The sequence below is a fragment of the Desmodus rotundus genome, chromosome 3, assembly GCF_022682495.2.
Source record: "Desmodus rotundus isolate HL8 chromosome 3, HLdesRot8A.1, whole genome shotgun sequence".
In the NCBI taxonomy this organism is placed as follows: Eukaryota; Metazoa; Chordata; class Mammalia; order Chiroptera; family Phyllostomidae; genus Desmodus; species Desmodus rotundus.
The window spans coordinates 189,837,794-189,861,525 of NC_071389.1; the positions used below are offsets into that span (position 1 = coordinate 189,837,794).

General features: G+C 38.9%; 1 protein-coding gene across 1 annotated transcript in view; it reads left to right on the forward strand.

The window, feature by feature from the left end:
* The window catches only part of POLR3B (RNA polymerase III subunit B), a 109,707-nt gene that overhangs the window by 51,873 nt on the left and 34,102 nt on the right, over positions 1–23,732 (forward strand). The window contains exons 13-20 of the mRNA XM_024579476.3: positions 1,877–2,038; positions 4,759–4,959; positions 6,854–7,016; positions 8,269–8,422; positions 10,479–10,553; positions 11,133–11,231; positions 15,019–15,146; positions 23,487–23,696. Of these exons, the coding sequence (XP_024435244.1) occupies positions 1,877–2,038; positions 4,759–4,959; positions 6,854–7,016; positions 8,269–8,422; positions 10,479–10,553; positions 11,133–11,231; positions 15,019–15,146; positions 23,487–23,696 (1,192 nt within the window). The remainder of the gene's footprint in view (positions 1–1,876; positions 2,039–4,758; positions 4,960–6,853; positions 7,017–8,268; positions 8,423–10,478; positions 10,554–11,132; positions 11,232–15,018; positions 15,147–23,486; positions 23,697–23,732) is intronic.

A 23,732-nucleotide genomic window follows, 5' to 3' on the forward strand; every position in this document is an offset into this window, starting at 1 on the left:
TGGAAAATGCAGGATGAATACGTGCTAGATTTTTTTTTAAACCAGTTTGCAGAATATTGATTTAGCTTTCTAGTTTCCTCCAGAGGTGGGTAGTGAAGGGTTTTCTTTTTTCTTTCTATCATTATAAACTGAGAACCCTTAGCATTTTTATTTAAATTTTAGAGTTACTTCATTATTTTAAAAAGCCTACTAGCTTTTTTTCTTGAGAGCACATTTGAATTTGTAGATCAATATCTATACTACTCAGTCTTTTTATCCATGAACGTAGTACATCTCTCCTATTGAGATTCTCTTTAATTTCTCTCACTAATGTTTTAAATAAAACTGTTTTTTGTATATTGTCCTGTATCTTGTAAGCTTGCTGAATTCACTTATTCTGGTAGGGTTTGTTTGTTTTTTTTTAAGATTCTTTGGGATTTTCTATGTGGACAAACATGTTATCTGCGAGTAATAAAACATTTATTTCTTCATTCCAACATCCATATCTTGTATTTCTGTTGCATCCCTTGTTGCACTGAATGGTACCCCCAATACAACGTTGAACAGCAATGGGCATTCTTTCTTTTTCACCAATTTTGTAAAAGAAAGCTTTCGGTTTTCTGCCCTTCCCTGGGGTATCTGGCTCCTGCTTTGTATCAGTACAGGATCCTTGGCGCAAGCACGTTTCCTGCCCTGCCCCAGGGAAAGATGGTTTGGACTTCTCCTCTTGCATCCGGCCTTGTACCTTTTCCTGGAATCAGTGGCCAGAGGCATTTGCTGGCCTTCCTCCAGCAGCAGACCACTGTTACTTATTACCGGGTGCATGGCTTCTGGTGGGTGCAGGGAGAGGGCCTCTTCCACCCTCTTCCACCTCATACAGCTTTGCTTCCACCCCTCCTCCCTTAGTGCAGGAGGCTACCTTTGCCTGGGTCCATTGCCTGGAGGGTTACCTGGCCCTTCTCCAGTGACTTGATGGTTTTGCTTCATGTGAGAGAAACTCCAGGGAAGTAGATTGGGTGTTGTTGTTTGCTCCAACAAAGGGGTCTCTCTCAGGCCTTACTTCCTTTGCTTTACTCCAGCCTTCCGTGGGCCCTCATGGAAAAGAACTTGTGAGTGTGGATCCCCTTGCGTCTGAGGCTCTGAAGTGTTGTAAGCTTTCATGGTAGGCCACATTTGGCCTTCGAGAAGTCCTGGAAGTTTTAGTTGACTTCTTTTTTGTGGCAGATATCTGCTCTGCCATGTGTCCCATCTGTCCTTGTAGAGCGTGCGCCCTTTTGTAGTTAGTTCACCTGGCTCTAGCAGCCTTACTTCTCTGTCAGAGTCCAGAAGTTGATGATTTTGTAGTTGATTCATGTTTTTTAAAATCATGAGAGTGGGAAGAGTGTTGTCTTGTGGCTTTTTGCAGTGGAACTCAGACATCTTAAGATCTGTCCTCGCTTTCCAAAGCCCAGCCTTCCTTTCACTACTCACCTCCACTACTCACCTATTTCATGAAATCATTGATTGGTCCTGTTTCCAAATAACCTTAGATAGGGGCTTAAACACTTTGATTTTTTTTCTAGCATAGACTGAACTGACTTGTTTTACATCGCACTTTGGTCTTTACAGTGTTCACATCATTCCCTGCGTATTTGGGCCTGTAGAGCCCAGGCACTGGTCTGAGGGCTGGTGTGAGTCTGGGGTTCAGTTTTCACCGGTCTGGAGAGTAATGAGTGAGGGTGGATCATCAAGCAAAGAAAAGTACCTATTTATCAAGTTGAATTTTAAAATATATTTTTTTCAGTTTTAAGCTGTTTCTTCATTTCGTTTTTTAACAAACTTTAATAAAAACCTAAAATGTATTAAATAAACTAGTAATACATTTTGAAAGTTCACCATATGCCTTTTTTTTCTTTAGCTTTTATCTCTTCTTTTTGAAGATTTATTCAAAAAATTTAATTCTGAAATGAAGAAAATTGCAGACCAGGTGATTCCTAAGCAAAGGGCCGCCCAGTTTGATGTCGTCAAACACATGCGTCAGGACCAGATCACCAACGGCATGGTGAACGCCATTTCTACCGTGAGTCTTCAGCCATTCGCTTAGACTCTGTGACTAGGACCCGTGAATCCATTCAGTAGAGTGGAAGTTTAAAGTACTGTAAGAATCTAGGTGAAATATGGTGTGTGTGTGTGTGTATGTCTTCAAGGATGCTAACAAATCAGAAATTTTCTACTTTGAAAGATATTCTACAGTTTAAATGGTATCAGTACGAATTTTGTTGCTATATGATTTTATTGCCAAATTATACTTCCAGTTATACTAGGCAATAGGGAAATAAATATACTCTTACATAAAGGAAAAATCTTTTAGTTTCACCATTAATAGGCATTCTTTTCATGGGTGTGTTTCCATATTTTTTTCTGTAATAGAATGTATATAGTATACATAGGTTTATTAATGACAACTTGTGTCTGTAATAGTACAAAATATTTCATTTTATTGTAGGTTATATTCCTCAAAGAGCTATCAGCTATTCCCCACACAGAGATAAATTCAGGCTTTTGCAGCTGCTGTGTATTCAGGGCCTCTGGCTGTTCATAAAGGGTTATCAGATAGGTTCTTGCTCCTTTTCTCAAAGTGTAACAACTATAGGTGTATCTGATAAAGTTGTTTTACGTTTTGTGTGCCAGACATAAAATTAGTGTTATGGATGGGATTTCTGCCTCAACAAAAGAATAGTATATTGTTACACATTGGTTCCCTTAATGAAAGAATCACTCAGCTTCAGAAATTTGCAGGGCCTGTGAGCAGCCCGTGCAGTGGCAGTTGCAGGTAGCCTCCTGCGGTGGTCCAGGCCTTTGTGCTTACTTAGGCACATGAAACTCTTGTGGCCCGTGTTTTCCTGACTTTAGATCCCTGGGTATTTGAAGAGAGGCCTCCAGAGACCTCTTGAACACGCTTCTGTGAGGATTACTTTTTCTTGCTTTCAGACTCGTGATTTTCAGGCCATAATAGCTGTTTTGAGTAGTTCTTTGCCCCTGAGTGATACCGCTTTACCTCCCAGAGAAGACTGCTATTTAGAAAAATCACTAGTGGCCTTGTCGCAGGTGTACCCCAACCTGTAGGCAACCCGAAAAAGGCCAGCTTCTCTAATGCTGTGTTGCCATTCGTAAAATATTTTCAACACATAAATTTACTCAGAGGAGCAGTTTTAGACCCTGTCTGTTCCCCTTCTCTCCGTTTTGTAATACCCCTGCGGGATACAAGAGCAAATTCTCTGGCAGAGCATCTTGGCTTTACTCCCCACCTACTGCTCATTTGCCAGCAGCTGCTGCCTTATTTTAGTTCAGGGCAGAATATTTATTTACCTTACTCTTACTCTCTGGGCATGAATCAGTTTACAAGGCTCATTCTCATTCATAGCATAAAAGGAGTTAATGGAAAAAGCAGTAGAGAAGTTAACTTGTGGAATAAATGTGTTTGCTTTATTTCTTTGCTTTGTAATGGAGTTTCTTAGAATTTAGCTCTTTTCTATGTTATCAAAAACTCAAGTTTCTAAAGTGATAGACTTTCACTGTAATAATGATTAAACTTTAATTTGTGAGGGAGCCCCTCAAAGTCACGTATTTTAATTCGAACACATCAGCTTATCTGCTTCTAAGCCCCTAGCAATTTTTCTAGTAGGAGAATTTTTAACGCGGGATCCAGAGTCCTGCCCTGAAATTGAATGAAAAACTGTGGTGTTCATGACCGATGTGCATTTTTTTTCATGAGAACGGTCATAGCTCTTATCAGATTCTCAAAAGAAAAATGCAGAACCACTGTGTGGCAGGTGTAATTTTTTTTTTTCTTTTTGCTTTTGAATCAGAAAGATTATTGAATTTTTTATTTTCTATTTTGCTTTTCTCTGCATAGTATTTTCTACCATGTTATCATAAATTTAAAATTTAACAGTTCCTAACCTTAATCTTTCAATGATCCTTGAGAACATTTAATATGTCCAATTAATACAACTATAAAATAATATACAGGAGTGGGCAAAAGTAGGTTTACAGTTGTTCATATGGCAACTAATACAATAATTAATAAATAATAATACAAGAACAGACTTTCATGTACTCACAACTGTAAACCTACTTTTGTTCACCCCTGCATTTAATGTATTTAATGCATAGAAGATAAAGTATGTTTAATGTTCAGGATGTATTTCATATGGTTCTATTTTAAGATCGACATGATAGCCACAGAGGACGCATAATATTTTTTAAATGAATATACATTCAGTTTTTAGCTTTAATTAAGAAGCCTACAGTTTATTCATTATTCTTGATAACTGCTATTAGAGTTGTTTTTTGGTTGCTATATTTTCCTCTACTTAAGACTAATTTTTGGAAGACATTCAAATAATGGCATGCTCCAATATGAAATTATCTCTGTGAGCTTTATGCTAGTTTTACCTTAAATTTGGGTAGAAATTGCTGCTGTTCTCATAGTCAGCTTATTGTTTCCAGTGGAAAAACTGGCTTGTTTGGGATATGATTAGTTCTTCAGAAAATAACTGCTTTAAGAGCATCCTGAGATGATTCATAGACATAGGTAATATTCATTAAATTCCTAGAAAAACCAGCAAGTGACCCGGCTAGATTTTAATTTTAATTGTGACATTTTGATTGCTGAACATACATCATGGCTCTAATTGCATAAGCATGTAATCCCTACGATGAACTTCTCAGAGTAACTGCGAAGTGTCAGGCAACTTACGAAAGATCAAGGGCAGCCTGTCTTTCTTCTCTCTACAGGGAAATTGGTCTCTAAAGAGATTTAAAATGGACCGCCAAGGTGTGACTCAAGTACTGTCTCGCTTGTCGTATATCTCTGCACTGGGTATGATGACAAGAATCTCTTCCCAGTTTGAAAAAACAAGAAAAGTGAGTGGTCCTCGATCCCTCCAGCCATCTCAGTGGGGAATGCTCTGTCCGTCGGACACTCCTGAAGGAGAGGTAAGGTACTTGAGTCTCTGTGCCATGTCAGAGTCATACCTGTTGGTGGTGTTCTGCTTCTGCTCCCATTCTCCCAGGCCATATATTTGGGGGGGGGGATCAGCCACTTATGTGGCCAAGAAATATTGATGCAGCTTGTCGGGACAACATCAGTATCATTCCAGAATCAGCGCCTACAAAAACATTTGATTTAGTGTCTCACCTAAATAGAAATACGGTCCAAATTTTCTGCCTTGTTTAGTTAACCCAGGAATCTAACCATGCAATGGAGAGGAGACAGAGTGTGAAGGAAAATTGAGAAACCCATTACCTTTGCTTATGAGGAGCTCTTTTTAAGCTTCCCTTTATTTTTTTGAGATGTGCTTAGAGGACGTCCCAGTTGCAGTTGCAGTCAAGTAGGAGCACACAGCCCAAGACCTAACGTGCGTTCTGACTCAGTTTCATTGGGTACATGAGCACTTACCTAAACACTAAACCAAGGGGTTTAAATAGGTTTATTTCCATGCGTCCCCTACCTCCTGTATCACGGCCGTTTCTCCTTCACGCTAACCATTGTGGGTTTCACTTGAGTGTAGTTGTTCTACATTGTAAACTTCAGGAGGAAGGGACCTTGGGGGCCTCACCACTGTATCCCGAGCTCCTAGCACAGAGCCTTGCTCAGAGTAAAGGCTCCATAAAGATACGTTGAATGAATAAATAAGTTAATTATGACAAATAAAAGATGTGAGTTTCAAAGTGTAGGAATTTGTTATGACTTGGGAGAGGTGAAAAATAGAAGTTCATGCAGGGTTATGATTTTTTAGAAATACCATTCTCCTAATTTATCTTAAACCATATGAAAATGTACACTAAAATTATGCAGCTTGTCAAATTTGCATAACTGAAATATCTTGAGCTTTGAAACACTCGATTTCCCAAAGATTGCTTCAGCTGACCCCGATGATGTAACTGTTTTGTGCATCACTACAGCAGGTGGCTTTTATGAATTGAAAATATAATCTTTACGTGTCACACATCTCATTGTTTTTTTTCTATTTGCTATATTATATACTTCTTTATATTTTAGTTTTGGGGGGGTTTGGTTGTATAGAAGTTCAAAATTGTTGTATTTTCTTTTCATTTTGAAATAATTTTAGGCATGCAAAATAGTTATAAAAATAGTACAAGGAATTTCCATAACCCTTCACCCTAACATCTCCAAATGTGAACGTCTCAGCCGCAGCATGGTTCTCAACCTCGCGAAACTCCGCCTGATAACTACTCTATAGAAGAAGGTGCACCATAGACCTTCTTCAAATGCTGCCATCAGCTGTCCCACTAAAGTCTTTTTTTGATGTAAGGTTACACATTGCTTTCAGTTGGCAAATCTCCTTAGTCTGTTCATCTGGAGCAGTTCTTCAGTCTTTTTTTGCCTTTTATGACCAAGAAGCTTTATAGAATAGTGGCCAGTTATTTTGTGGACTGTCTCTCATTTTAGGCCAGAAGTTTTATATTTTATGTGTCCACATTTATCAATGCTTTCCTTTACTGCTTATATACAACCTTAATGACTAGGGTGTTTGTTGTCTGGGAATAACAACTTATGTAATCATTTTCTTCTGCGGGGCAACATTTGTGATGCTACCATTATTTGCCATCTCAAATAGTTCTGTGCTAAGTATCTCTGTGACTAAACCTATGTTTATATTGTTGCTTGAAAACTTAGGACAACTTTCTCTGGGTTAAAGGGTTATGTATATTTTTAAGGCTTTTGTATGAATTGCTAACCTGTCCCCTGCAAGGTTACATTGCTTTACATTGCCATCAGCAAAAGGCATTGAACTATTTTTAGACACGAAATGTACTTCATATTACTAGTGTTCATTCTTAGAAATGACTGTCTTTTGTATTTTAGGCATGTGGTTTGGTTAAAAACTTGGCCCTTATGACTCACATCACAACTGACATGGAAGATGGACCCATTGTTAAGTTAGCCAGTAACCTGGGAGTAGAAGATGTGAATTTATTATGTGGAGAAGAGCTCTCTTACCCAAATGTGTTTCTTGTCTTCCTCAATGGTGAGCATATTATGGAGACATGTTGGTCCTAAACAGTCTGTGGGGTGAGGGGGGGGGAGAATCCATCATCATTCATGTATTTAAACACAAATATACTTTAATCCTGGGCCCAGGTCAACCTTAATTTAAAGGTAGAAAAATAGTAACAGAAACAGTTATGCCATTGGCCCTGGGCCACCCAGGTTCTACAAGGATACAGCTCTCAGAGCCAAAGGCTAACATTGCAGAGGCTGGCTGCTGTCTGTGCTTTTGCAGCTGTCAGCACACGCACAGTGGAATAAGCCTCGACATGGTGTCTTTAAGTTCAAGTTGAATATGTGAGGCATTCTACAAAAATGTGCAGATCAACCCTGACAGTGAGTTGACGTATATCCAGTCACTTGATAATTGATTGTCAACAGCCTGTGGCAAGAGAGTCCCTTTCCTTCCACTCATGCTCTAGTTGATTCTTTCACCTGCCCCTTCCCGCCCCCTCCAGGGTGTTCCAAAGGCTCATCAGGAAGTGTGCCTTGTTCTGTTCACTTGAGATTCGGTGGTCCAGGTGCAGGTCCTCTCACCATTGTGTTCCATGTGTTCATGGTGACTGCTTGGCCCTCACACTCTTCTCCTTCCTCCCACTCTGCCAGGCATTACTCCTTCCTCCCAGTGTGCGAGGCATGGGCCAGTGAGTAGGAGGACAGGGCTCTTGACTGCCCGCCTCATCCAGTGTATTCCAGGGGCCGACACTGAGAGAGCCAGTACTCTTCCCTTGCAGCCAGTGCCCATCTGAATCCTCAGGCTAGCCCTGGGGGGCGAAGTCCTCTTTCCTTATTTCACAGATGATGAACACAACGAGAGCTATTTAATAACAGCCGTTATTAGGCACTAGGCGGAGTTCTAAGTGCTTTACATAAGACCAACTCCTTTAACCCTCACATTGGCCCTTTGGAATTGATAGAGCCAGTGTTCAATCCGAGGGGGTCTGGACCCCGAGTTTATGCCCCCAGCATGGTGCTGACAGATGAGGAAAATGAGACTGACTTTTCCAGGGTTGCTCTTCCACCATCTGGTAAGGCCGGCCCTAGACCCAGGTCCCTCAGACCGCCCTTAACGTTCCACTGTGTGGCTTGTCCACAGCCTTGTCGATGGGCTGGAGACGTTACCAGTATTTTCAAATGACTACTCAGTGCTGCTTATCATTTTTATTGAGTGTGTAATTTAAATCCTGCAGGATTTATTTTTTGTTTCTGTCTTAAATCTTCTTCCTGCTTAGGTAACATCCTGGGTGTCATTCGAGACCATAAGAAACTAGTGAATACATTCCGACTGATGCGAAGAGCCGGCTACATCAACGAGTTTGTCTCCATCTCCACAAATCTCACAGACCGTTGTGTCTACATTTCCTCTGACGGAGGAAGGCTGTGCAGGTATGAGTTGCTGAAAAGAGTCATTAAGAATCTCTTTATGTTCATTTTGGAAAGAAAGACTTTATTTTTGAATCCGCTTTAACCTCTTTCATTGTTAAGATAAATTTCATTCAGTTAGCAAACACCTCATGAATATGCATTCTGGGTACTGGGGATTCAAAGATTAATGAGAGTCTCCGCCCTCAGAGAGCTCAGTCTGCTGGCAAATGCAGAAATAATTACTAATAACAGCCAGCTATGTGAGTAGTAAATGATAGCTATTATTTATTATTTCAATAGATATATTACATGTAAGGCTTTAACTACATTCAACCCTTTATGGTTCAACTATTGTTTTCATTTAACAAATGAGGGACTAGGGTTTTGTGGAACTGAGTAACTTACCCAAAGCTAGTTACTGATGGAGTCTTCTTACTCAAAAGTCCTTAGGGTTTGTTTGACTCCAACAATTATGATTTTACCCACTACTGTGAACTACTGTGAACTGGGTTTTGAAGGATGTGTAGGATTATAGTACTTGGATGAAGGAGGGAAGGAGAAGGGCTGAGGAATGGCAAGAATAAAAAATATGGATGTGGTAAGTGCTTTGTAGGGTGCCTGGCACACATCAGATACTCATTCGTGGTTAGTCTGGTCTGTTTATGGGTGGGAAAAACAATGACATTTTCTAGGTTACTCTTTTGTAGGATTTTTCTCTTCCCTTACATGTAATATAATATAGCATAGCCTAAAAAGAAAACTAGTTCTTATTTATTTATTTAGAGGAAGGCAGAGAGAGAGAGAAATACCTACTTGTTATTCTACCTGCCCATGCATTCATTGGTTAGTTCCTATATGTGCCCTGATCAGGGGATCGAACCCTCAACCTTGGCACATCACAACAGTGCTCCAACCAACTGAGCTACGTGGTCAGGGCAAAACTAGTTGGGTTTTTTTTTTTTTTTTAGAAGTAACTTTATAATGGCATCTCACAAATCTGGCAGGAAGAATTAGAATTTACTGAGTAAAAGTGACAGGTAACTGAGGTAGCCAAGTGGGGTCCCTTTCTCTCCTATTCCTGCTTCTGTCATCACTTCTGAGTCCCTTAACCTGAACTCAGCTGCAGCCCTTGAAGGAGATTTCCATGAAAAGTTCACCCAGTTCATTTTTCAGCAGCTTGTAATTGTGCAGCTACTCTTAACTATTTAAAAGCACTCGTTAGTCTTCAAAGAGTCATTTGGATTTTAGGGTAAGGTGCATTAAGTGTCTGGTGGTTACTTGCTCCTCTGTAAGAGCTGCTTAGTCAAACAGCAACAGCCCTTGACATTTCGGTGCCACATGCCATCCTTTGTGTTCATGTTTCCTCGTGGTGGCGAAGCCCGCAGAGGCAAATCAACACTGACAGTTACAGATTAATCTGCCGGAACACGGAGACCAAAAGCTCTCTCCACCTTACCCACTACGTTGCTAAAAATCACAATGTAATTCTCTGCAAGCTTACTGCTGCTCTCTTTGGTCTTGTGTAGCTTTTGGTAGCCTGCTCTGTAGCCCAGTGATACTCACCCTAAATCTAACCACTCTAAACCGTTGATATTCATCAGTCCCTCACTAGAAAATGCCTTTGTAACCCTCAGTACAGTTCTTCTCTGCCTGCTGGCTTCATGGGTAGCAGGTCACATATTTGCAGTACGAAATAGGAGATGCTTGTAGTATGACGCATTTACGTAGTTTAAGGTATGACAGTGAAGGTTTCCTTTTCTTTTAGACTTTACTGAATATCATTTTTGAGTTACGTTTTCATTGAGAACCAAATATTTCCTAAGATACGTGGGGGAGTACTGGATGTTCATACACGTGCACGCAAACAGACATGGGCACATGCGTGCATCCGTGCATTCGCATGTGAGACGGGGAAAGCAGGCCTCTGCGCACTCACCTGTAAGAATTACCTGGTGGCCTCAAGCGATCCAGAAATAAACTTGTTTGTATTTACAGGTTTCCTCATTTCCCTATAGTAAACTTTTTTTTGACTTAATTTTTCTGTTGAACTACTGTGAATTTATTTTTTCCATTCCAGACCCTACATAATTGTTAAGAAACAAAAGCCTGCAGTCACAAATAAGCATATGGAAGAGCTGGCTCAAGGGTACAGGTAAATGGCCAAAGACAAAACTTCTCAGCCTCCTCAGTCCTCACCTACATAATGTAATGAGCCGTAGCATCATTTTAGCTGAGCTTTTAAGAATGCTGTATTTTCAATTACAGGCTTTTGATTCCTATCCACTAAATATATTAGCCTGTTAAAAACCTATTTTGCTCTTGGAATTTGCTTGGGTACTGTAAAATATTTATCAACTTAGATCATAAGGATTACAGATTCTGGGTGTAAATTAGTGGACTCTGAAGTGTTTGTAGTGAGAGAAGGACTTTCATCAATATGTTGATTTAGATACTGTGGGTCTCTCATCTTATGGAATTCCTAAAGTCATAAAACACATTTTTAGAGGTGGAGACCACATTGACAAGAATCACAGATGTTTTACGGTTATTTCAGTGCTTTGTGATCATTGTATGACCCAAGAATAGCATGTTTCAAGTATCCCGACGTACTGGTACTCTGGGAGAGAAAGGTGCTTGGGCCTAAAGGAAAGCCAGTGTCTCCCATTACTGCATATAAAACATCGCAATAAAATGCTTCTTAGTAAGGGATGTTTCACCAATATTTCCCCAGGAATTTTGAAGATTTCTTACATGAGAGTCTGGTTGAGTATCTAGACGTGAATGAAGAAAATGACTGTAACGTCGCACTCTATGAGCACACAATTAATAAGTGAGTAGGGTCCATACCTTCCGTCATTAAAACCTATTCTGCTTATAGAAACTGCCTTTTCTTTTCATGTCATTCTCAATTCTTCTATTGTGTGCTCTCTTAGTACTTACTGTTACAAGTATACTATTCTATACAAGCCGTACCCACCACTTATCCCAAGGTAAGACTACCACGAAACTAGTAAGTCGTACTAAGTCATACTTAGACCTCATTTTCCTTCCTATTCATTTTACACTTAGTGTTTATTTTTTTAAAGGAATTGCAACTCTGATTTTGATATTTAATTGCTGCCCAAAATGAAACTAACAAATTAGGATATGTAAAAGATGTATTTATATCTTTTTTGTATCTTATTTATATCTTTCAATACCTAAAAAGAGGATTTTATCAGTGGACACACCTACTAGTATGTGGTAAAGATACCTCTAAACTTCTGGCAATGTAAACACAAAACGGTGATATGTTTACAGTATTTCTTCTAGAACAGTGATATTTTTAGAAGCATTAAAGGACATATACATAAGTTCCTGTCTGATGCATGTTACTGATACACAGTTTACCTGGAATTGGAATTTTTGCAGTTATATTGTTAAATAGGGAGTTTAATACTACCAACTGATAAATATTTGTCTTCAACAAGAAAGTACTTCTGCCCTGGGTGGTGTGGCTCAGTAGATTGAGTGCCGCCTTTGAACCGAAATATCACCGCTTCGATTCCCAGTCAGGGCACATGCCTGGGTTGTGTGCCAGGTCCCCAACTGGGGGCATGTGAGAGGCAACCAATTAATGTATCTCTTACACATTGATGTTTCTCTCCCTCTCCTTTTCCTTCCCTTTCCCTCTCTCTAAAAGTAAATAAAGAAAATCTTTTTAAAAAAGTACTTCTCTGTTTCCTGTTACCAGACGAAATATACTACTTTATTTTTGTCTAATTATAAGCTAGTAAATAATGCTTTCAGTCAGAAATTTTAATTCTTTAAAGATATGAATGTCTCAAAGTACTATTTTTATACCCCTAATTTCAAGATCGAGGATAAGGGAGAACTATTGTATAGTAACCCTGTAAACAGCAATTCCATCTGTCTTGTTACTTAAGCCAGAAACCTCAGTTTCAGCCTTGACTCCTCCCTTTCTCTATAGCAGGGGTGTCAAACTCATTTTCACTGGGGGCCACATCAGCCTCGCAGTTGCCTTCAAAGGGCCAAATGTAATTTTAGGACTGTATAAATGTAACTACCCCTTAACAGTTAAGCGAGAGCTTGGCACTGCTGCTGGGTAGAAACAAGGTGGAGGGCCAGATAAAACAAGGTGGATCGGCCTGCGGGCCTTGTGTTTGCCATCCATGCTCCATACCCACATATGTCCTTAACGTATTACTGGACCTTCAATCTACCTGAACCTGAGACCTCTTACCACCTTTTACCACCTTTTACCACCTTCGCAGGTCACCCTAGTCCAGGCCACTGCCATTGCTTGCCTGGATTCTTGTAAAAGGCTTGTGACTATTTTTGCACTTGTCCTCATATGGCCTATCCCCCAGTTGCTTTCCATCTCCCTTTAAAATCCTTACAGAGGCCTTCAAGCTCTTATACAGTCTGCCTACACTGCTTCATACCTACAGCTCCTGCCTCCTTTCCCTCTTTGTTTTAACCCTGGCCTTTTCAAACACCTGAGGCGTGCTTCTGCCTCAGCACCTTTGCACTGGCTGTTCCCTCTGCCTGGAACACTGTCTCGTATACCTGCGTGGCTCACTCCTTCACCTCCGGCAGGTCTTTGCTCAGGTGTCACCTGCTCATTGAGCTTTCCTGACCACCCTATTTAAAATGGAAACCCCTCCTCTGACCACCCGCTTCACTGCTTTATTTTTCTGATGCTTATTACCTTATGATAAATCTGTAATATTTTATTTATTTATTTATGTGTATTATCTGTCTTCCTACACCAGACGCTTCATGAAGGCAGGGATTTTTCTCTGTTTTGTTCACTGCTATAAATGAATGTAACAATCAAGTATCAGTGTCACCAAATCACCATGCTCTCCCATACTTTCAATTCATTTTATTTTAAAAATAGAAAAGTTTCTAAATATTATTTGAGTCATACATATGACATTTTAAAAAATGTAGTTATAGATATAAATATATTATCTTAATTGCTCTCTATTGTGTTGTCCGACTACACATAAATAATTTCTTTAACTTATCCCCTATTGATGAAGATTTAGATTGTTTCCAATGTTTCTATTATTACAAGCCACAGGTTACTTAAGCTTAATTTGAGCTCAATTTAAGGCCATTATTGACACTTGATAGGAAGTGTCCTACTTCCTGTTCAGGATAGAAACTTATGGTTATAATTTTGAATAATTGTGTTCCTTTCTGTTTTGTAAAGTCAAAATCCAGAGTGTTTGGACTTTGAATAATACATGATCTTATATAAGTTGTCATGAAAAAAGAAGAAACTTCAATGTTTACCTTCTTTATTTTCAGCTTCCAGCTTACTCCAATCTTTACACATGAAAAAGTAGTTTTTATTTACATGGGGAATGTCAAATGGCCACTATTTAAATGAAACAGTGCATTTAAAACAAATTCTTTTATTCTAGACTATCCTGGATGTGATATCTGTTATTTTAAGCAAAGACCTAAAAGTAATTTGCTCTTCTTTCTCATTAAAATATCTGGGTTGCTTTATCATGTAGCCCAAACTGAGTTTTCTGCAAAAATATATTATGAAAGTAACAAAGATTCTGACACTTAGTAGGTAAAATCTTACTTGGTGTTCAGTGTCTATAGCTGAGCTGTCCAATAAAAATATAATGCAAGCCACCTACATAACTTTAAATTTTCTAGCAGGCACATTTAAAAAGTAAAAAGAAACATGAAATTAATTGTAATAATTTTATTTAACCCAGTATATCTAAAATGTCATATCAACATCAACATGAAAATATTGAGATATTTTACATTTTCTTCTAAGTCTTCAAAATCTGGCGTGCACTGACAGCACGTCTCAATTTGGATGCTGAATTTTATTGGAAATACAGATCTGATTTCATAACAGTTGAAAAAGTAGACTCACAAATGTAAGCTGTTACAAACATAACTAAAAGGTTTAAAATGAATGAGCCAAGTTATTTAAATTTGAGTTTTAAAATGTAAGGTAATTAAAATTAAGTAAAACATAAAAACTCAGTTCTTCAGTTTTACTGGTCTAACTTTTCAGCTATTTTCCAGTGCTCAATAGCTGCACCTAGCTGGTGGTTACGGCACTGGTCCCGTGGCACTGCGGGGTAACTGTTCTAAAAGGAGGTACAGTCCCCCTCTGACGTGGTGACACTACTGCTTCATTAATCTAAGTTGGAAAAGTGAAGAAAAGCAAGTTACTGATCCACGTGGATGTTTTTGGTCTGCATTTCTGTATGCTCAATTAATCATTGCTTTGTGTTACTGTTACTATTAGTTAATATATAATAATACTTTATTTTTTATATAGACATTCCATACAGTTTCCCTTCTCTGGTAGTTCTACAAGTAATAGAAGTTTCTGTCACTAAAAAATAACTTACGTTTTGTTATATTTTATTTATCAGTTTTACTAGCATCAAATTTTGTTATTGATGTTTTATTATATAAATTTGTTATATGTATTATATATATTTATATAAACTTAAATAAATTTTATTATCTAGGTCCCATGGGAACTTAGTAATATTTTTATACCCTTTAAGAGATATTTGTTTTAGTGCTTGGTGCCTAAGATGTCTAATTCTTAATTAACTTGCTAGAGACACCACCCACTTGGAAATTGAACCCTTCACTCTTCTGGGTGTTTGTGCCGGCCTGATTCCATACCCTCATCATAACCAGTCCCCAAGAAACACATACCAGTGTGCCATGGGGAAACAAGCCATGGGTAAGATGTCCTTCTTGAATTTGGCTCTAAATACTTGGATAAAAGACATATCGTTATCTTACTTCGCTAGGATTGGGTGTTTGGTCAAACCAGGCGTTAGTAGCGCCTGAGGCAGCCCTATGGACTCCTGCAATACTTGCAGGTGCCCCTATCACGTCTAAAGCTTAAACCAGAATGGAGAAAACCCCTCTGAACTTGTTCCCTTGACCAAACAAAGGGACATGAAATAAATGTAACAGAATTATCAAGGGGTAAGTATGAAAATTTCTGTAAAATAAAAGTTTTTAACCCAGAGAGATGAAAGAATGAGCAGAAAAACTCAAGGCTGAGGGAGGAGAGGAAAAGGAAATAGAAATAAAGATACCCAGTATGTATTAGAACAGGGCTGTCAAACTCATTTTCACTGGGGGCCACATCAGCCTCACAGTTGCCTTCAAAGGGCTGAATGTAATTTTAAGACTGTATAAATGTAACTACTCCTTCACTAGGGGCAAGGAGCTCGGTGGTGCCTCCGCGTAGAAACAAGGTGGAGGGCTGGATTCGGCCCGTCGGCCTGGTGTTTGCCACCTGTGCCTTAGAACCACTTAGTAATTGTTTGGACAACGGTCATTGGACCCATTGTATCCTTGCAACCGTTCCTATAGCTTCTGAAATGCCCACTTCATGTCACACCAACTTCTGAATTCATTTTCCTAGTTTGCTTCCTTTTTATCCACTCATCTGTTAATTTATCTATATACCCTGCCGTTAGCATTTATTGAGCATCATCTGCAGATGAGACATTGGGGCTGGAACCTGAAAATACAGAGATGAGGACAGAGCCCTGTCCTCAAGGAGTTCACAGTCTGGTAGGAGAGACCAGCAAACAAAATGGTAATTCAGGATAGCATGATAGACAGAGGGCCAGAGTCTGAGGGAGTGAGAGCGAAGGATCACTTACGGGTAGAGAGTAGCTTATTTCTGAAGAGCAGAATCAAACTGAATCTTGAAAGACACTAGTGTTTTTTCACAGGTATGGAAATTATAGGCAAGCATTACATGGGGAAGTCTTGATACTTTGAGGTGGCTATTTAGTAGAGAGGTGCTGTAGAGGTACACATATATTAACAAGTTTGGGTTTTATCTTGAAGTTGATTCAGAGAGAACACCAAGCAAAAAGGTTTTGCTTATAAACTTCTTTGGAAATGTTTTTTAAAATCATTTAAATCCTAACAAGTATAATAAGTTTTATTTTTATATATGTCTCTGACATCAATATGACTTATCTGATTTAAAGTATGATACAAGGAGCTTCCTAAAAAAACAAAGAAACAATAAACTGTTAAAAAGTGTTTACATTGACTTTGGGTAACGAGCAGAATGCAGTTAGCTCTCAGTTACCAAGAATCAGCTGCAGTTGACTGAAACTTGAGGATTTAGGAATTCTCTTTCTCATTATGGATAAAGAGTCTCCATGCTTTTCAAGTTTTTACATTGCCCTTCCGTTGGCCATGAAGAAATAAGAAGCATGTTGTCCTGCTACCATTTACCTGAATGATGTAATGCCTGGACAGTTTGGAATAATTCCCAGTGGGAAAATCTAAACAGCAGCTCATCAGTTTAGCCTTTCCCATTCATCCTCAGCTGCGGTAGAGGCTGATTTCCCGCTTGTGCTTCTGACTCGCTAACAAGTTGAAATGTCCAGTACTGAACCCTGTGTGTCGTGAAAGGGCTATCACTTCTATTGGGTTTACCAAACCATTTTGTTTCATGATGTGAATCCCGGCTGAAACAATACACCTTTTGTGTAGAACCTTCAGCAGAATTAACGGAAGACTAATCACTTCATCGCTAATGCCACTCTTTAGTGTGTTTGTTTGAAGAGTGAAATAGAAAGGGCTGCATCTATCTCCAACTAGTGAATCATTTTCTTTCTTTTTTTTTTTAATAAGAGACTTGAAGGAAAGAAATAATATTTTTATTTTCGTTACTCCTCTCCCTCCTCACCCTCCCCCGCCAGAGCCTTTATTTTGTGGCCCTGAGTATCTGAAACGTTCAGTTAGTTACCACACACAGTTAAGCAGGATCAGTGTGTACAGAAAGCCAATTCAGTGTCTGTAGAGTTCTTTTGTAGTTTTCTGTGTGAAGGTTTTTTTTCTCATTTTGTTTTGAGTGTCATTTGCAATTCATTGTCTGTGTTTTCTGAGGTTGGTGTATTCAGCTGCTCTGACCCTGGGTCCTGCACATTTAGCTCCTTGGATACAATCCTCTGACGTTACTGCTGACGCTGGGAAGACAAAAGCCGCTGAATATCTTAAGTAATAAAAAAAAGCCTTTGTTACTGTTTGTTATTATAAAACACCTGACTGGAAAGAAAAGCAGAGAGATGAAAGTGCATTTAAAGTTGGCACCTGACACGGCCACATTTCTCTCTGGACACTGAAATAGCTGCAGAAGTCTTGAGCAAGGTCTGTATGAAACAGCACAGAAGGGAAAGGCCGACAGGGAGAAAGCCACAGCAGAGACCGGGTCTGTAACGCAGACCTCGCACTCTGAGGTGGACTTCTCTGAGTCCCGTCAGTTGTGTATGGTCATAACAGCTGATCGCTCGAGTCACACTGCCCCATTTTAACTATGCACTGAAGGCTCCACGCTGTCCATCCACTGGTCCATGTGGACGGTGGAGGACAGTAGCCCAGGATTAATTCACTGAATATTCCAGCCGACATGGAAAATTTGCTGTCTACCTTTCACTACAAACTTCTCCCATTCAACACAGTAAAGAAATACGTGAAAGTCCTTTTCGGTCACTACAAAGGAGACCAAGACTAGCACAAACCAGAGACCGAAAGACTTACCTTATACGTTAGAGAGAGCTGACTTTAATCCAACACAAAACACCAGCAGAGGGTGTTTCTTAAATCTAAGTCTCCTTGAGGTATTAATAAAGTTCACGTTCCCATGCGGCATCTTACTACGCTCTTGAGCAACGCCTCCCTTCCGTGGATACGGCTGTTTGTTGTGACAGGGTTCAGGGCAAGGGTCAGGGAGACGCGTGTGGAAATGGCGAGGTTTGCAGGTCATTCAGTGCCACAAGTGAAGGCTGTGTGTTGGAGCTGTGTTGTACATACTCTCCCCGGCCCCAGACGCCAAGTTCCCACGAGTCGCGCTTTCATATCTGCCCGTTTTATGAGTTGGCAACCCTGTAGTGGAACAATTTCTCCTGTTGAAAATGATCTTTCAGTCGTCCTCAGCTCTGTTAATAAATATGCATCACCTACCTCCCCTAGTCTTGGCTTCTTCTCACCAATTCTTCCCTTCGACTCCAAATTGTTAGGACTTTTTTTTTTAACTCAGGAGCTAATGCAGCTTCTCTTTTTGTTTTTGTTTTCAGTAGATTCCATTCCTAAGCAGATAGCTTCCTCTTTTGTATTTCCCCCTTAAGAGTAGGATGGGATGTACTAGAGATATTAAACCGTAATATACACAAAGATCCTCATGACACTTTATTTTCTTCTACATCTCCCCCACTTTCTGTGTGAATTTTTATTTTAAAGAATTCTTTATCCATTTAAGGGTACAAAATGAAAAGATGTCTTGGTCAAATGGTCCCTGGCAATTCTTCTTTTAGAACTCTTCTGTTGGTTCAAAAAAAATTAAAATCATTGTTAACTATTTTAGGCGTAAGCTTATGTGATTTTTTTTGTGACTAGCATGTTAATAATAAGTACTATGGAGGTCAAATTAAAGTTCGGTACGTGGGTTAGAGTTGCAGGTAGAACGGGTGATATTGCAGGGTGATGGTGTATATGTTTCTGTTACTACTAACGTTGTTCATATTAGTCATGATGAGCGTTGCCACTACTGAATACACAAATGATTTACGTGCATTTCTTCTTTCATTCATAATAACAATGCTGTTATATTATTATTGTCAGATATATATTGTCAGATATAATGCATACTTCTTTTGTTTTGGGCAAGGGAACTCAATCCCAGTTTGGTTGAGTAACTTATAAAAAAGGTTATGTCTTCTATGCAATTCCATCTGTAAAACTTCCAAAATTCTTCTCAACTGAAAGGAACTGCGGATCGTGATCCAGGTGCCTTTCCTGTTAGACCATAGATTATAAACTCCCGGAGGACAGGGATTATGCCTGTGTTGTTTGTTACTATGTCCCTGTGTCTAGCATAGTGCCAGCCTAAGTGAAGTGTAGTCAGCACTTAATAAATGTATCCACAATGAGTGAATGAATCTTTAAGCACATTAAAATTGTTAAATCAGGTGTAGATTTTTTAAAAGAATCTTTGAAACAAAAAACTAAGTGGGAAGGCTTATACAAACTGATTTTAAGACTTACCTAGAGCCACAGTAATGAAGGCAGGATGAAATTGACATGAGGGGTGGACATACAGGTAATGGACCAGAATCAACAATCAGAAATAGACCCACACATTTATGGGCAATTGTTTTTCGATGAATGCTTCAGGGCAATTCAGGGGAAAGGAGAATCTTTTCAACAAAGTAAAATGTGTCTCTGTATATCTATAATAGAAAAAAATGGACATCTTCTCCTACCTCATACCATGCAAAAAAATTAACACAAAATGAATCATAGCCCTAAATGTAAGAGCTAAAGCCATAAAATTCATGGAAGGAAATGGACAAAAATCTTCATGACCTTGAATAACCTAAGATTTGTTAGATAGAGTACAAAACTACAACCTATAAAGATAAAAAAGTAAATAAGTAGACTTTCTCAAAATTCAACTTTTGCTCATTGAAAGAAAGATACTTAATGTGAAGTTGGCAGTTACAGAATAGCCTCGGGGCTGTAAAGTATAGGAAATGGAGTAACCAAAGAACTTATACACATGACCCATGGACATGAACAATGGTTAAAATTGGGACAACTGTAATAGCATAGTCAATAAAATATAATTTCTAAAAAGGCAGAAAAAGGATATGAAAGAGACCTTAGTCCACATAATGGGAGCAAGTCGTTGCAATACATCCATCTGATGAAGGGTTTGTATTCAGTATATAGAAAGAACTCTTTACTAATAAGATAAATCAATTGAAAGAAGGGACAAACAAAAATGAGACACTTCACAAAGAATAAGAATGATCAGTAAGCTCATAAAAATGTGTTTACTGTTATTAGTCATTAGGTAAATGTAATTTAAAACTGAGATACCCCTACACACTCAGTAGAGTGACAAAAGTGAAAAGGACGGGCGCCGTGTCGGTTAGGGTGGGGAGCAGTCAGAAGGCTCATGCGCTGCTGGTGAGGATGTAAAGTCCTGTAATCAATTTGGAAAATTCTTGAGCAGTTTCTCCAAGTTAACCCTACCCTTATGGAACCACCCAGAAATTCCACTCCTGTGCACTAACTAAGAGAAAGGAGCACACAAAGGTGTGTGCATGAATGGGCAGAGCAGCTTTATGCACAGTAGCCCAAAAGGGGAAGCAACCCAGATCCCTCAGTAGGTGAGTTTATGCGTACAATGGAGTACCACTCCGCAGTAAAAAGGAATGATCTATGAGGTACATACCACATGGGTGTGTCTCAGAATCATCATGCTAAATGAAAGAAGCAGCAGGAGAATATACATACTATTTCCATTTTATAAAATTCTAGAAAATGCAGTCAAATCTGTAATGATAAAAAAATAGATCAGTGGTTACGTGGGGCCAGGGACAGAGGCAGTGTTCTTTTGGGTTCGTTGGAAATGTTCTAGATCTTGATTACAGTGGTGGTTTCACAGATGTGTGTATCTGTCAGAACTTTAAATGGATGAAGTTTATTAAATAAAGAGAAACTGGGCAAAGGAAGACAGAAAAATAGTTAAAAGCATGAAACTTCATTTTTTTTCAATACGCATTTTCTAAGCTATGTGCATTCTTACTTTTTTCATCCCACCTTAAAATAAACTTCTTCACTATTTTAACCTACATTTAAATACTTGTCCATGCCAACTTGTAACTTTATAAGAAAGTATAATCAATAAGATATGACTTTGCAAGAAAAATTACGCCCTGGTAGTAAGAAATTGAAATCGTTGGTGACTATAGTTAGGGCAAAATGGGACTGTAAAAGGAGAATTGAGCATATAGATATTCTTGTCATTAGTTATTATGTTCATACAATGCCCTTTTTAAGGAAGCGGAAAATATTAATAGAAGCATTTTAATTTGAACATGTGCTTCACCCAGACTAGTCTTATAATTTAATTTCTGTATGATGTTTTCTCAAAAAAGCTTGTTTTTGGCAAAACAGCTAGACAGTCAATGATAATTTTTATAATAATTGTGGGGTATGGTGGCATTTTGAAGTTTTACAATATGGAAGTATAGTTCATAAATCATGTTTTCACCTACACACCATTGTCAGTGCTGCTAAAAATAGTTGTACATGTGTATTCCTTCAAGTTCTTTTCAAAGTCTTTAAAGAAAAATTTCTGATGAGATCACAAGCACCAAACATTTGCTAAACCGTTTTGTTGTTCATCCATTCAGTGGTCAGTTGTAATGCCCAAGAATTATGTTCTGGGCCTTGTAGCACAATTTACAGCAGGAGCCAATCTCTTTCACCATTGTTCAGAGGCGCAGCCATGTATGCCCCCCTGCTGCATAATAATGCGTGTCTCGGGTTTCAGAGGACATGTTTGGCAGCCTGGTGGGACAGTGCCTGAACCCTTGCCTCAAGCTGGGTAAAGTATTCAATTGGAGCTGAAATCTCGACATAAATTTCAAATGATTTCATGTAGAAGGACAAAGTTACTACCAGTGAACTTTACCACAACCCAAGCAGCAGTGATTTTATTTCTAAAACAGTAAGTGATCTATTACCAGGTATCCTGTCCAGTTTATTAGTTGGCACTAAAATAACATAAATTAATTGGTAATTTATAGTGTAAACTGGATAAAAAGTTCATGAGTTCAGTTTTAGCTATTGTTTTTCAGCTGAATCTTGATGCATTTTCTAGAGATTTAAGGACAAAAATACACTATCATAAAGAATATAATACATGAACAACAATAAAATAATTTAAAAAAAAGAATATAATTGCAGTTCTTCAGTGTCATTTATTTGATATTTATTGAGCATCTATAGTGAGCCCAGCACTGTACTGAGTGCTCATTTCTTTAGTATTCTATAGATTTCAGAATTTCTTTCATCATGCCTAAACAGGTTATTTTCGTCCCTGAGTTGAAATCACCATTGGTTTAATGACATGAGTACAGAGAAAAAGCTAAAAGAAATACTGAGTTTTGGGTCTTGGCTCACCTTAGAGCTTAACTCCATTGAATGACAGACACATAGGCATCTTGGGGCATGTGGGTGCTGTGGATGTGTCACTATGGAAGCACATGCAAGAGAGAGACTTATAGCTACCTTCTTAGCCGCTCAAGGGGCACAAAGGAAGTGCCTGGGAGAAGTTAAAGAGGCTCGGTAGCCGACACTCAAGCTCAGCAGTATGGCAAACATGAATTTACCAGTTTTTAGGTCTCTGAGTAAGTCCAACCCCAAGAAAGTGAAAGCTTCTTTTTCAGACAGGTCCATGAACCCTAATGAACTCCTGTAGGGAAAAGGGAGATGGAGGTCAGGGGGAGTGGGCGGAGGGGACGTGGGTAACATTCTGATTTCATTTCTAGTTGACAGTAAAACTCTTCCAAGGTCCAGTCAGGTGGAAAGGCTGATTGCTAAGGAGGGAAGAGCCCATCTGTGATTGGACAGGGCTTGGATTCCTTAGGGGAAAGGCATGGTCCTTTTTATCTCCACTGTTGGGCACAGAATAGGTGTTTATGAACTGCTTAATAAATAATAGTTACGCAAATGAAGAAATCTGTTGTCTTCTTTCAATGTCCTCTTTATTCTTTTTCTCCGGCTTTCTTTTTCATTTGGAACTTTTGTAATTGTTGATTTCTTTTTATGAACTGTATCTGTTTGCCCCACTGTGTAAACCCCTTGCCTATCAGCTCTGGGTGTCGCTCTGGTCACCTTCCCCCAGCAACTGCACGTGTCCCGGAATATAGTAGAGCCAAATGCAGAATTGCTGGCTTACTTTGAAATTCTTCAGATGGGATTAATTGTATAAATCCAAAAGGTTGAAATTATTTAGATTAGTATATCTTGAGTGTGGTTTTTCTTCTTTGTGGAATTTTTAATATTATTGAGAAAAATTATTTTAAAAAGGTGTTAGCTACTATGAGGGTATAGCTTTTGAAATGTTTGACCGAAAGATTTTCTTCATTTCAATTAGTGAAATTAATGTGTTTATCACTGTATTCATCGCTACTTAATTATTTGACGTAATAGAATATTGCATTTGGTTTCTTTTCCAATGTCAATGAAGGTACCATTGGATACAACCAGCGGAACAGAATCGATACTCTCATGTATCTGCTAGCATACCCACAAAAGCCTATGGTCAAAACAAAGACCATCGAGTTGATAGAATTTGAGAAACTGCCGGCTGGACAGAATGCGACAGTTGCTGTGATGAGTTATAGTGGCTATGACATTGAAGACGCCCTTGTTTTAAACAAGGCCTCATTGGACAGAGGTGAGTGAATTTGCAAAGCTCTAACACCGAAAGTGC